Source organism: Hemitrygon akajei, chromosome 27 (assembly GCF_048418815.1).
Source record: "Hemitrygon akajei chromosome 27, sHemAka1.3, whole genome shotgun sequence".
In the NCBI taxonomy this organism is placed as follows: Eukaryota; Metazoa; Chordata; class Chondrichthyes; order Myliobatiformes; family Dasyatidae; genus Hemitrygon; species Hemitrygon akajei.
In genome coordinates, this window is record NC_133150.1 from 41632600 (window position 1) to 41645704 (window position 13105).

The following is a 13105-nucleotide window of genomic DNA, read 5'->3' on the forward strand; positions in this document are numbered from 1 at the left end:
ACATCCTGAGTTCCAGAAGGGAGTCATGTATGCGCCAGACTTCCATTCTTTAGCAATAGCCGAGGATTACTGGCTGACCCTTTCTTGTTCTCTGCACCGCAGATTAACGAGAGTAATTCTGCTCAGCATCACTGGCATTGTTCTCATGATGATCTTCACTGGCCTGCTTTTGTATCTAAAGTGTAAAAACAGGGGTGAGTTTCTACTTCTCTTTTCATCATTTTATGATATATCTGATAGCTTTCTGCAAAATTACTTGATAGAAATGTACAAGATAAAAAGAGGCATACATTGAGTGGACAGCTAGAGACAGTTTTTCGAAAGCAAAAATGGCTAATACCATAGGGCACAATTTTCAGGTGATTGGATGTTAGATGTAGGTTTTTCATGCAGAGTGGTTGGTGCATGGAACATACAGCCAGGGTTGGTGGTAGAGACAAATGCATTAGGGATATTTAAGCAACTTCAGTTAGGCACCTGGATGACAGAAAAATGGAGGTCTGAGTAGAGGGGAATGTTGGATTGATCACAATGTTGTGGGCTGAAGAGCCTGTTCTGTGCTGTAATGTTCCATTTTCTGAGTTCCATGTTCTAAAATGTAACAAGATTGGAATTGAATCTTGTCAAATACGATCCAGAGTTGAGGTGTTCTTCTCTGGGTAAATGAAGTATTAAAGAATAATGGAAGTGCTATTATAAATAGGTGAGAGCTCCTCAAAACATCACATGACACAGAATCACCTTGCGTGTGGAATGGCAGAACTGCATGTCAACCAGGAAGCTGGGAATCTTAAATCGCTGCTCATATGATATCACTTTTATTCCAGAATCTTTCTCATGAGCAGACGGGTATCAATGTGGTTAATGGACAAATGATTGACCAGAACTGGAATTAATAGGATGTTAAAGATTTGATTTGCAGAAATTTGTGATCAGGACAGTTTTCCTGGAACAAAATCCCCCTGTGATTTGGAGGTGCACTATTTAAGATACTGCATGCAACAAAAGGATAATTCAGCATTTACCTAACATTCCCATTACAAAGATAACCTTGTATTTTCTAGACTCGAAGTACAGCACATCTCAGACAAGAGGCAGCAATGAAACTCAGGTAAGATGTGAAGTACGAATTTTCTGAATGCTTGAAAATTTATAAAATCAAATTACAAAGACCATTCAGCCCCCAAGGTTTCCGGTGTTAATACTATACACAAGTCTCCAAACATCATTCTTTATTGAACTGTATCTTAGGTACCACCAGTTCTTTCTCCTTCTTGTGCTTATCCAACTTTTCCTTAATGCATCCATGATATTTTATTTGATGGATTTTCAAAATGGCTCCAATCTCTAATTTGTTACCACTAACAGATGCAAGGTGTGGCTGGCCCTGGCTCTAATTTTAGAGATGACAACTTGCTATCGCTGTAACCTTGTCCTTTTTTTTCCAATGATATTTCAATTAATATTTAATATATTCCATCCATATCCCAAACTCTTATGAAAGATCAGAGGAAGTAAATGGGACATCACAAGAAACAGCATGGTAACAAGTCCTTTCTGCCCGACAAGTTCATCGTTCACTGTTTCAAAATCTCAGTTCAACGAAATACCCTCTGGTTCTCCAAGGGAGAACAGCACAAATACGTGTTCTGTGGCTGAGAGCAGGAAGAAGGCTATAAAAAAATCATAAGTGAAAGAGATCCCACAGATTCTGGAAATCCAGACTAACACACATAAAATATTGGAGGAACGTAACAGGTCAGGCAGCATCTATGGAAATGAAACGCAGTTTGACATTTCAGACCAAGACCTTTCATCAAGAGTGGAAGAAAAGGGGAAGCCAGAATAATAAATCAGAATAGAAAACCGAGATGAACTTCCATTCATGAACTGTGATAGGAAGTAAATATTATGGAGCTTTTGAGGGAAAGCTAATTAAGCACATTAGGGAGAGCAGAATACATACTAATTCAGCTGAATAGCTGGAGTTCAAATTAAGTACAACTACTATAGAAGACCATAAGATGTTGGAGCAGAATTAGACCATTTGGCCCATTGAGTCTGTTCCACGTGTACCAACAAGTTCATGCTAAGTTGAGTTCACTTTAAGAACTTTTCCTCAATATTATGAACAACAAGTTCCCCCAGTTCAGGTCACTCACTCTGTCTGTATTCTCTACTCACTTGCACTGATCCATCCAGGTTTCTCTCCTATTGTTCATGTTTTCCACCCAGCCACCAACATGAGGGATTCTGCAGATGCTAGAAATCCATAGTAACACAAACAAAATGCTGGAGGAACTCAACAGTTCAGGCAGCATCTGTGGAGAAGAATAAACAGTGGACATAAAGAGCTAAGCCCTTTCAGCAGGACCACTCAAACATCTCCCCTTCCACTATCTTTGCTATTGAGACTCTTCTTCCTATCCATCGCTCACAGGTCTCTCCACTTGGGTTCAACTTCCCTAACTCCTCACCCACCTGGCTCCATCTACTATATACCAATCTCCTAATCTGGTTCTACATAACACTTAACAACATCTGCCTCGACCCTTCCCACTCCCCTAATTCAGCTCCAATTCTGCTACGATCTTATTATTTTCTTCTCCTTACAGTATGTTTCCTATTATCCAGCGGCCTCAGTTTCAGTAATCCCCACTCCTCTTTTCCACCAGACCCCATCTGTTCATCATTTCCCCTTGAACTAGTTTGCTCCATCACATACCTGACTCTGTCTCATCCATTTCTCTTACATCTTTGTACTAGCTATCTTCCCTCTACGTTCCCACTCCTGATACAGATTCTTAATCCAAATATTGAACATCCATTTACTCCCATCAACACAGGTTTTTAATCCAAATCATTGAACATCCCTTTACCCCCATTGATGCTTCTCCATCTGCTGAATTCCTCCAGGAACATTTTTGTTGTTCCAGATTCCAACATCTGCAGTCACTCTTGTCTCTGTTGGAGAACAGCTCTGTGATCAATTTTTGCTCCAAACAGCGGATGACACTTCTTACATTCATCAGGTGTAAAAATCATTTTGCTTTTCTCATATTTAGCAATCGGCATCTTTGGAAGGGAGCACCGTTAACACAAATCTGCAGCAACGTCAGAGCAAACAGGCAGCTGCCTTGCGGGTGAACAATGATAGTGGGATCATGTATGCAGAAGTGGGATTTCAATGGAAATCAACAGCAAGGCACCCGGTAACCAATAAGAATACTATCTACACTAATGTTGATTTTCGAAACAACTCCCCATTGAATAGTGGGAAAGCTCCCTCTCCAGGCACTCTGCAGGACCCTAAGCAGACAATTTATGCCTCAGTTGTTCCTTAGGAAAACTCATTTCCTGGACCTGTGCTGTTTATTACTGTATCTTTGCTCTATTGTTGTGATGATAGGACCATAATACATAGGAGCAGAATTAGGCTATCCGGCCCATTGAGTCTGCTCTGACATTCCATCTTGGCTGCTTTATTTTCCCTCTTAATCCCATTCACCTGCCTTTCTTTTTTTCTCATAACCATCAAGAACCTAGTAAACCCCACTTTAAATAAACCCAATGACATGGCTTCCACAGCCCTCTGTGGCAATGAATTTCTCAGATTCGACACCCTCTGTTCAAAAAGGATATCATTCTATTCTGAGACTGTGTCTTCCGGTCTCAGACTGCCCTGCTATTGGAAGCATCCTCTCCCCATGTAGTCTAAGCTTTTCACTATTCCCCCTCATTCTTCTAAACTCCAGTAACTGCAGTCCCAGAGCCATCATATGCTTCTCATACATTAATGCTTTCAATTCCAGTATCATTCTCATAAACCTCTCTGGACTCTCTGTAATATCAACACATCCTTTCTTAGATAAGAGGCCCTAAGCCACTCACAATACTTTCTCAATCTGCAAGTTAATCTTCAGGTTAATTACGTTCCTCTGGTAGAATCCATGCACATAGTTGCTTTGTCAAACTTTTGAACTAATTCCATCCAATTCCATTCACTTCCTTTCTTCCCAGTATTGGGAAATGTAATCGGTTGCCATTGAATTTCTGATTCTAGGTCCTCTATGCAAATGGCAGTAGTTTTGATTACTGTATTGAGTGCTGGAGTAGTCAGCCTTGCACCCTATCCCAACGTACGTAACTCCTCTCCTGGGTCAGTCTGACCTCAGCACAGCTTTCTCATCTCCACACCCATAAGCTGCCAGTACAAATCCCACTACAGCATTTGAGCACATAATCCATATGGATAGTTCGATGTCAGAGATTGTGTCACCCTCAAATCATCCAGGACAGGAAGTAAAGTTCCACGTGCATCCCTGGTGATACAGAAAGAGGAAAAAGAAACTGGTCAGCTACCAAATTTGTAGAGGATAAGATTGATAACTACTATTCTTGCCTGTGATGCTACATCTCACAAATAAATTAAAAATAAAACATTTTGGGATGCTGCTCACCCACCATAGAGAATGAAACAAAGAGGGAGATTTCAAAAATATTGAATGTTTTACTTAATCTTACTTAGAGACACAGTTCTCTATTAGCCCTTCCAGCCCAGCAAACCTGCACTGCCCAATTACACCCATATGAACAATTAATTTACTAATCTCCACATTTTTGGAACTTGGAATGAAGTCGGAGCACCTGTAGGAAAATCGCACATTTACAGGGAGAACATACAAACTCCTAACAGAGAGTAGCAGATTTAAACCCCAGTCTTACACATGGTGCTGTAAAGCAAAATCAATCTCATTACTGCAATTATCATTGTATTGAATCATCTGTAGATACATTTGTTCTTCAGAGCGCAAACGTATGAAAAACTTTTGAGTTTGGCAGAGGGAGACCTCGTGTGTGTTCTCTGGATTTTTAACATCTGCAGAATCTCGTGTGTTTATCACTAATAAGTTCACCCTTCCTGCAAACTGCCCTACAATATTTGAACAGAAGTTTAAGCACTCCTCTGTTCTCATGGATGTTTGTGAACAAAAAGCATTTCAGGATGAATATTGTATACATTTCTCTGACATTAAATTGGACCTTCGATCTGGTATCATTACCCCTTTTGCTATCTGTGAAGTACTTTGAACCATCCTGGGAAAGGGAAAGGCTCTACTTCAAGCCAAGTTCCTTCTGACCATTAACAAGCTCAGGTCATGAACTGGCAATGGAGAGGATTCAGAGGAGGTTCACGAGTATGGTCCTGGGATTGACAGGGCTAATGTATGAGGAGTTGTTGATGACTCTAGGCCTGCACTCACTGGAGTTTAGAAGAATGAGTGGGGGATCTCATTGTAATCTATCGAATATTGAAAGGCCTAGATAGAGTGATGTGGGGAGCACCTAGGGACATCTAAGACCAGCGGGCACAGCCTCAGAGTACAAGGATGTCCCTTTACAGCAGAGATGAGGAGGAATTTCTTTAGCCAGAGGGTGGTAAATATGTGGAATCTGTTGCCACAGAGAGCTGTGGAGGCCATATCATTAAGCATATTTAAGTGGAGGTTGATAGGTTTTTGATTAGTAAGAATGTCAAAGGTTACGGGGAGAAGTCAGGAGAATGGGGTTGAAAGGAATAATAAACCAGCCATGATAGAATGATGGAACAGACCTGATGGGCTGAATGGCCTAATTCTGCTCTTATGTCTTATGGCTACACTGGTTCAGCTTCATCAATGTGACAACAGCAGCAGGGAATAACACGATCTTCACTCTGTAGAAATTCAAGATTCCCAAGTTCTTTATTATTGTTGAGATACCGTGCAAAATAGGCCCTGCCAGCCCTTCGAGTCGCAATGCCCGTCAAACCATGATTTAACCCTGGCTTAATCATGGGACAATTGGGAGGAAGCCAGAGTACCCAGAGAAAAGCAACACGTTCTACCGGGAGGACATATAAACACCATAAATAGGACACTGGAGTTGAACTCTGAACTCTGTAGCCCCAAGTTACAATAGCATTACGCTAACTGCTATGCTATGATGGCGTCCACTTCTGACTCAGAGGTTCTGGGATCAGTTCTTCCATCTAGACTCACCTCAGTTGTCATTGTTGGTGATTACTGAACATAATGCAAACTTCCTGAACAACAGTCCCGTCAGCCTGTCCATGGAGAAGGAAAGATCCCACATTGTTCAAAGAAAACCAGAGTTCTCTTAGTGTCTTTACTCTGTGTTTATCTTAGTGTGATCTTGCAATACAATAGCAACAAGTCAAGTTTTTATGTGTAAAAACCCTCTAGTTGTTCTTTTCCCTTTACCCACTGTATGAAGAAAGTTATAGGACACTGATTTACATCCTGATAAGGATAAAGTGCCCTAATATTTCCAACTTCATCATTGAAAAGTGTAGGAGACTGAAGGGAGATTCGATAGAAGTATACAAAATTATAAAGCATATACACAGGGTAAATGCTAGCAGGCTTTTTTTTCACTAAGGTTGGGTGAGAATTGAACTAGAGGTGATGGGTTAAGGGTAAAAAGGTGAAATGCTTAATGTGGAACACGAGTGGGATCTTCTTCACTCAGAGGGTGCCGAGTGTGGAATGAGCTGTGGGTTTGAGTTCAGCATTTAAGAGAAATTTGGATAGGTACATATACATGAGGGGTATGAAGGGCTATGGTCCAGTACAGCTGGATGGGACAAAGCAGATTAATGGCCCGTGTCTGTGCCTTAGTGTTCTATGGGCCCCCAGTTGGGAGCCTCTGCTGTAATGTAATCTAATTAGCTGGCATGGTAGCGTTGAGGTTAGTGCATCACTCTACAGCATCAGCAGTCAGCCACTGGTGTTCAATTCTGACTGCTGTCTGTAAGGAGTCTGACTGAGTGAGATCCCTCCGAGTACCCTGGGTTCCTCCCACCTTCCAAATACGTACAGGGTAGGAAGGGTTATGAAGTTGTGGGCCTGCTACATTGGTGCTGGAAGGATGGCAGCACTTGTGGGCTGCCCCCAGTACGTCATTTGACTGTGTTGGTCATCGACGCAAACGACTCGTTTCACTGTACGTTTCTATATACACATGACAAATAGACAATAGACAATAGGTGCAGAAGTAGACCATTCGGCCCTTTGAGCCTGCACCGCCATTCTGAGATCATGGCTGATCATCTACTATCAATACCCAGTTCCTGCCTTGTCCCCATATCCCTTGATTCCCCTATCCATAAGATACCTATCTAGCTCCTTCTTGAAAGCATCCAGAGAATTGGCCTCCACTGCCTTCTGAGGCAGCGCATTCCACACCCCCACAACTCTCTGGGAGAAGAAGTTTTTCCTTAACTCTGTCCTAAATGACCTACCCCTTATTCATAACCCAAATTGACACCTTCTTGAATTCTCTAGAGTTACCCACTTTAAGCGAAGAACAAAATAGAAGGATGACTGCTGACATAACTGAAGTTGAATTAAAAGCTGCAATTAGTAGGCTTAAATTAAGCAAGTCACCAGGATCAGATGGGTATACGGCAGAGTGGTACAAAGAATTTAAAAATGTGTTAATTCCTGTTTTACTCCCCACACTGAACTGGGCTCTAAAAAAGGCACAAATGCCACCCAGTTGGAAGGAAGCTATAATCTCAGCTGTACCGAAAGAAGGCAAGGATAAAATGAAATGCGGGTCATTTAGACCAATATCCGTTCTTAATGTAGATTATAGGTTATTTACCTCCATCATGGCCAAACGATTAGAGGAGTTTCTACCCATACTGATATGTAACGATCAGACAGGTTTTATACGACAACGCCAGACTCAAGACAATATACGAAGGACACTTCACATTATGATTCATATACAAAAAAATAAAATCGAAGCAATAGTGATAAGCGTGGACGCTGAAAAAGCATTTGATTCGGTTAATTGGAATTTACAGAGTTTTACATAGATTTGGTATCCAAGACACAATTATTAAAACTATACAGACACTATATGACAATCCTACTGCTAGGATTAAAATCAACGGATATTTATCAAATAGTCTTACCCTAGAAAGGGGCACAAGACAGGGTTGTGCATGGTCACCACTACTCTTCATGTTATATCTGGAACCATTAGCTCAATACATCAGACAAAATGAAGATATCAGGAGAATTACTATTAAAGGGACAGAGCATAAATTGGTTTGTTATGCGGATGACATTTTGATCTATCTAGGGCAACCAACATACTCTTTACCTAAATTGATGCAGTCCTTTGAACAATATGGTCAATTGTCAGGATACAAGATCAACATAGATAAAACCCAATTACTTTCATATTATTATAGCCCACCAAGAGAAATTGAAAGTTGATTCCCCTGGGCATGGCACAAAGAGTCTTTCAAATATTTGGGCATCATTATGCCAAAAGATTTGGCAAAATTATCAGAATGTAATTATCAGCCTTTATATAAAAAAATTAAGGAAGATGTGGCAAGATGGAGCCTGACTCCTTTTTTCAGTCTCAGTTCAAGGATTGAGTCTATTAAAATGAATATAATGCCCAGAATGTTATATCTCTTTCAGACCCTACCAATAGAGATTAATCAAAATTAATTCAATGAATGGAACAAGATTCTATCAAGGGATAATTGGCAGGGTAAAAGGCCTAGAGCTCGTCTCAAAATTTTGCAATTAGCAAAGGAAAAGGGGTGATGGGGCTTGCCTTCTCTTAGAGATTATTATTTTGCAGCACAGTTGAGAGCTGTGATATGTTGGTGCAACCCATCATATGACACTCAATGGAAAAACATTGCGGAGCGGGTACTTCCCATCCCCATACAAGCAATTTTGGCTGATAACAACCTGCAAAGGTACATAAATACTATTGATAACCCATGGGTGAAATTGACTCTTAAAATATGGAAACCTACTGTAAAAGAATATAATCTAGAGGGAGATATTGCTATTCTTAAATGGTGTGCATATGACTCTGATTTTACACCAAATAAATTGGATGCTAGATTTAAGGACTGGACAGCTAAAGGAATAACAGTTCTTTGCAATATAATGAAAGAAGGAACACTGTTCAGTTTTGAAATGCTTAAAGAGAAACACTTATTAGAAAAACAAGATTTTTATTGGTATTTACAGATGCAACAATTTGTTAATAAGACGTTTAAAAATGTAACCAAGGCAAATACATGCTTGATAGAGCTCTTTAGAAAAGCATGTAATTCAGATAATGGTAGGAGAATCATTTCAAGCATGCATAAGGGGTTGTCAAATCTTAAAACACATTCGACTTCATACATTAAAACAAAAGGGGAGAAGGAAGGAGGGATAATTATATCTGAGGAAGAATGGACAACAACATGGAGATATCAATGGAAGTGTACCAATTCACAGAAATTGAGGGAGTTTGGATGGAAAAACTTGATAAGATATTTTATTACACCCTTTCAGAAATCTCATTATGATAGCAACCTCCTTGTTTGCTGGGGAAATTGTGGAAATCAAAATGCAAATCATTATCATATTTTTTGGGACTGCCCTGTTATCAAAAACTATTGGAGGGGAATACACAATGCCCTACAAGACATCTTTAAATGTGAAATACCCTTGGAGAGTAAGACCATATATTTTGGATATATACCTCAAGAATGGTTGAAAAGAGATAAATATTTAATAAATATTCTGTTGGTGGCTGGTAAAAAGACTCTTACTAGGAAATGGTTAAATACATGGATGGAAATTACAAGGGACATTTAAAAAATGGAGAAGATAACAGCATCTGTTAATCATAAGCTGGAACAATTTGATTCATACTGGGAAAAATGGTTTATCTACATAATGCCTCATAGGCCTGATTTTATTCTCACAAATCAATGAATCTGTTGTAAAAAATGATCACTCCCAACTTGTACAGAATTCTTTCCTTTTGCTTGTTTTTTCTTTCCACTCTTTTCTATAAGTGTATACCTCAAATAAATACTTTGTGGAGATTTGTGATATATATGATTATATGATATATATGTACAATGTCTGAAATACATCTTATGGAAATGTTTGTTTGAGGAACTTCAATAAAAAAATAAATTACAAAAAAAAAGAGAAGTCAGGAGAATGCACTTGAGAAGGATAATAAATCAGCCATGATGGAATGATGGAGCAATCTTGATGGGCAAAATGGCTTAATTCTGCTCCTATGTCTTATGTTCCTATTACTCTGTGCTTTTTGTGCAGTTTAGATTCTCACGTTGGCAAACAGCCCTCTTTAATAGCTTCAATGATCACTGGGTTTCTAATGCATGTCAACCCTGGGTAAAGCAACATCCCCTTCAAGATTCATACCTTGTTGATCACTGCAAGCTGCAACAACCTAATTTTATTCATTGCAAAATATTTCTTTTTTCATTATGCCAGTGAGAGCCCAAAATACAGTGTAATGTATCCCAATGTACGCCTAAAATGACGGTGTATGTCTACTGGGGCTGAAACCAAATCATTAAACCTTTTCATGCAAACCAATCTCACCCCGCTCCTATTCCAAACCCTACCCATTCTGTCTCAACCATTCACCCTTCTGTGATGGAAGATTACAGAGCAACAATATAAAATGGCAGTAACTTCTGAAAGTCAATGGTCCAAATGTGGGAAAAAATCTGTTATGCCTGCTTTTAGTAAAGCAATATCTGTGGGTTAAATGGTTTCTGGGTGGGGAATAAAGGCCTAACCCTTATTACCATATTGTTGTATATTTGATATTTCAATAATATTTGAGTAATCTTGTACAAACGATATATATATTGTTTGATTGAGCATTCATTTTCGTTTAAATAATTAATTACAGGTTATATGTAAAATCATTAATTGCATACGCTATGTGATACGAGCATGCCTTGCTTAAAGTAAACTTAAACTACATCTGTATTCCTAGATTCTCGTGTCTCCTTTGAATTAATTTATGTTCTGAAGTTACAAAACGTAACACATATCATCTCCATTCCCTCCAATTGTGGCTACTGCCTAGAATAGACTCTCCTACAACAGACAAGCCGGACACCAGGAAATGTAGTGGAAGCAGAGGGCAAGGCTAATTTACCCACTGCTCTCTTCCTCCCTGTGGTGTTTTATGGTCAATGTCAGACACTAGAAATAAAATTATAATAATAAAGTGAATGATAACAGCCTTTTCTCCAGGGTAGTGGAGTCCAAAATCAGAGGGGGTATAGATGTTAGGTGGGGGGGGGGGGGGTCAATTTGAAAGGAATTTGATGACCAACTGTTACATGCAGAATGCGGTAAATATATGGAATAAGCTGTCAGAAGATGTGGTCTGACAAAGGATCAAATATATCATTTCAGAAGCACCTAGATACTTTCAAGGGTGTAGTTTAAAGGGATATGTGCTGAACGCTAAATTTAGAACTCCCTTACCAGTTTAAATGCCACCAGACTAGCTCTTTGTTGGAATTAACACTACAAGGATTAACACTAACATGACGAGTGACCTGAGTTATATGGAAAGATTCAATAGGTTAGGACTTTATTTCTTGGAGTATCAAAGATTAAGAATTGAATTGATAGAGGTATTCAAAATTATGAGGGATGTAGATAGGGTAAATGCTAACAGGCTTTTTCCACTGAGGATGGGTGGGACTAATACCAGAGATCATGGGTTAAGGGTGAAAGGTGAAAAGCTTAAGGAGAACATGAAGCAAAACATCACTCAGAGGGTTATGAGAGTGTGGAATGAGCTGCCAGCACAAGTGGTGCATATGAGCTTGATTTCAACTTTAAGAGAAGTTTGGAAAGGTATGTGGATAGTAGGGGAATAGAGGGTTATGGTCCTGATGCAGGTCAATGGGAGTAGACAGTTTAAATGGTTCAGCATGGACTGGATGGGTTCAAGGGCCTGCTTCTGTACTGTACTTCTCTATGCCTCAAATAGACTGATACATTGAACCACACAAAATCCCTCGATTTGAACAGCAAAAAAACTAGAATACTTCAAACATATTAGATGAAAATGTTACAGTATAAAAATAGTAAATGTCTTAAACACTTACAGATCAGTAAACATATGTGGAAGGAGAAGCATTAATAACATTTGAGTCAAAGACCTTTCATCAGAACTCATGTTTCGGATATATCTTGACAGTTGACCATTAATGGCATGTTTGATAAGATAACTTCACTATGTATTTGGTCAGCATACAACTGTAAATTTATGAACTCAGTATCAACATAGTGTAAGACAACAAAGCAAAGCAAAATGGTCAATTGTCAAAAATGATATTACCTACACAGATTGGCTGAAGCAAGAATGTAGTTAGATTTATAGACTTGACATTCAGAACATGTATCAAGAACGTGAGATTAATTAAACCAGTACAAAATGAACTAACAAGAATTGGTTCAAACGTCAACTGAATCAGGATTTAGATACCAGTAGGACAATTAAAGCTCTTAGTGATGTAAGAAGGATATGTGTGGTGAAGAATGTCTGGTAATGTCAGAATGGTGAAATTCTGTTAGCTGGGCTGGATGTAATCTGCCCAGGAGCTGAATGGACAAACTGAAGGAGAGACCAGGTGGTGCATGTTAGTAACGTTAACATTAGACCTTAAAATAAATCTTGTAGCTATGAGTTGTGGTAGAATACTTGCAGAATGATGATTTAACAGCCAACAATGGTCTGGGCATCCTGTGTGAATATTTTATCCATTACAATACAGAGGAAGGAAATAAGGGGAACTGAAAACTTAAGATTGACTGAGTACAGAAACTGACATTGAAACATGGTTATTACTTGGTTACAATGTGGTTATTACTTCCTGGCAGTTTGAACCAGTCTGGCCCTTCTGCTCTGATCTCTCTCATTCACACCATTCTCTGCAAAAACTAGGAGTACAGGAGCAGGGAGGTTCTACTGCAGTTGTACAAGGCCTTGGTGAGACCACACCTGGAGCATTGTGTGCAGTTTTGGTCCCCTAATCTGAGGAAAGACATTCTTGCCATAGAGGGAGTACAGAGAAGGTTCACCAGATTGATTCTTGGGATGGCAGGACTTTCATATGAAGAAAGACTGGGTCGACTCGGCTTATACTCACTGGAATTTAGGAGCCTGTCAGGAGTTAGAGATATCAGAATAAGAGCTACAGTCAGTGACCACTTTATTGGGT

At 39.4% G+C, this 13105-nt stretch overlaps 1 protein-coding gene across 3 annotated transcripts in view; it reads left to right on the plus strand.

Moving 5' to 3' along the window:
* LOC140717292 (CMRF35-like molecule 7) overlaps nt 1–13105 on the plus strand; it is a 56797-nt gene that overhangs the window by 24103 nt on the left and 19589 nt on the right. The window contains exons 5-7 of one of the 3 annotated variants that reach the window (XM_073030729.1): nt 103–194; nt 1065–1111; nt 3066–3212. In XM_073030729.1, coding sequence (XP_072886830.1) covers nt 103–194; nt 1065–1111; nt 3066–3212 — 286 coding nt within the window. Of the gene's footprint in view, nt 1–102; nt 195–827; nt 901–1064; nt 1112–3065; nt 10810–13105 lie in introns of those variants that run through there. The other 2 variants (XM_073030728.1, XM_073030730.1) reach the window with 2 other exon arrangements.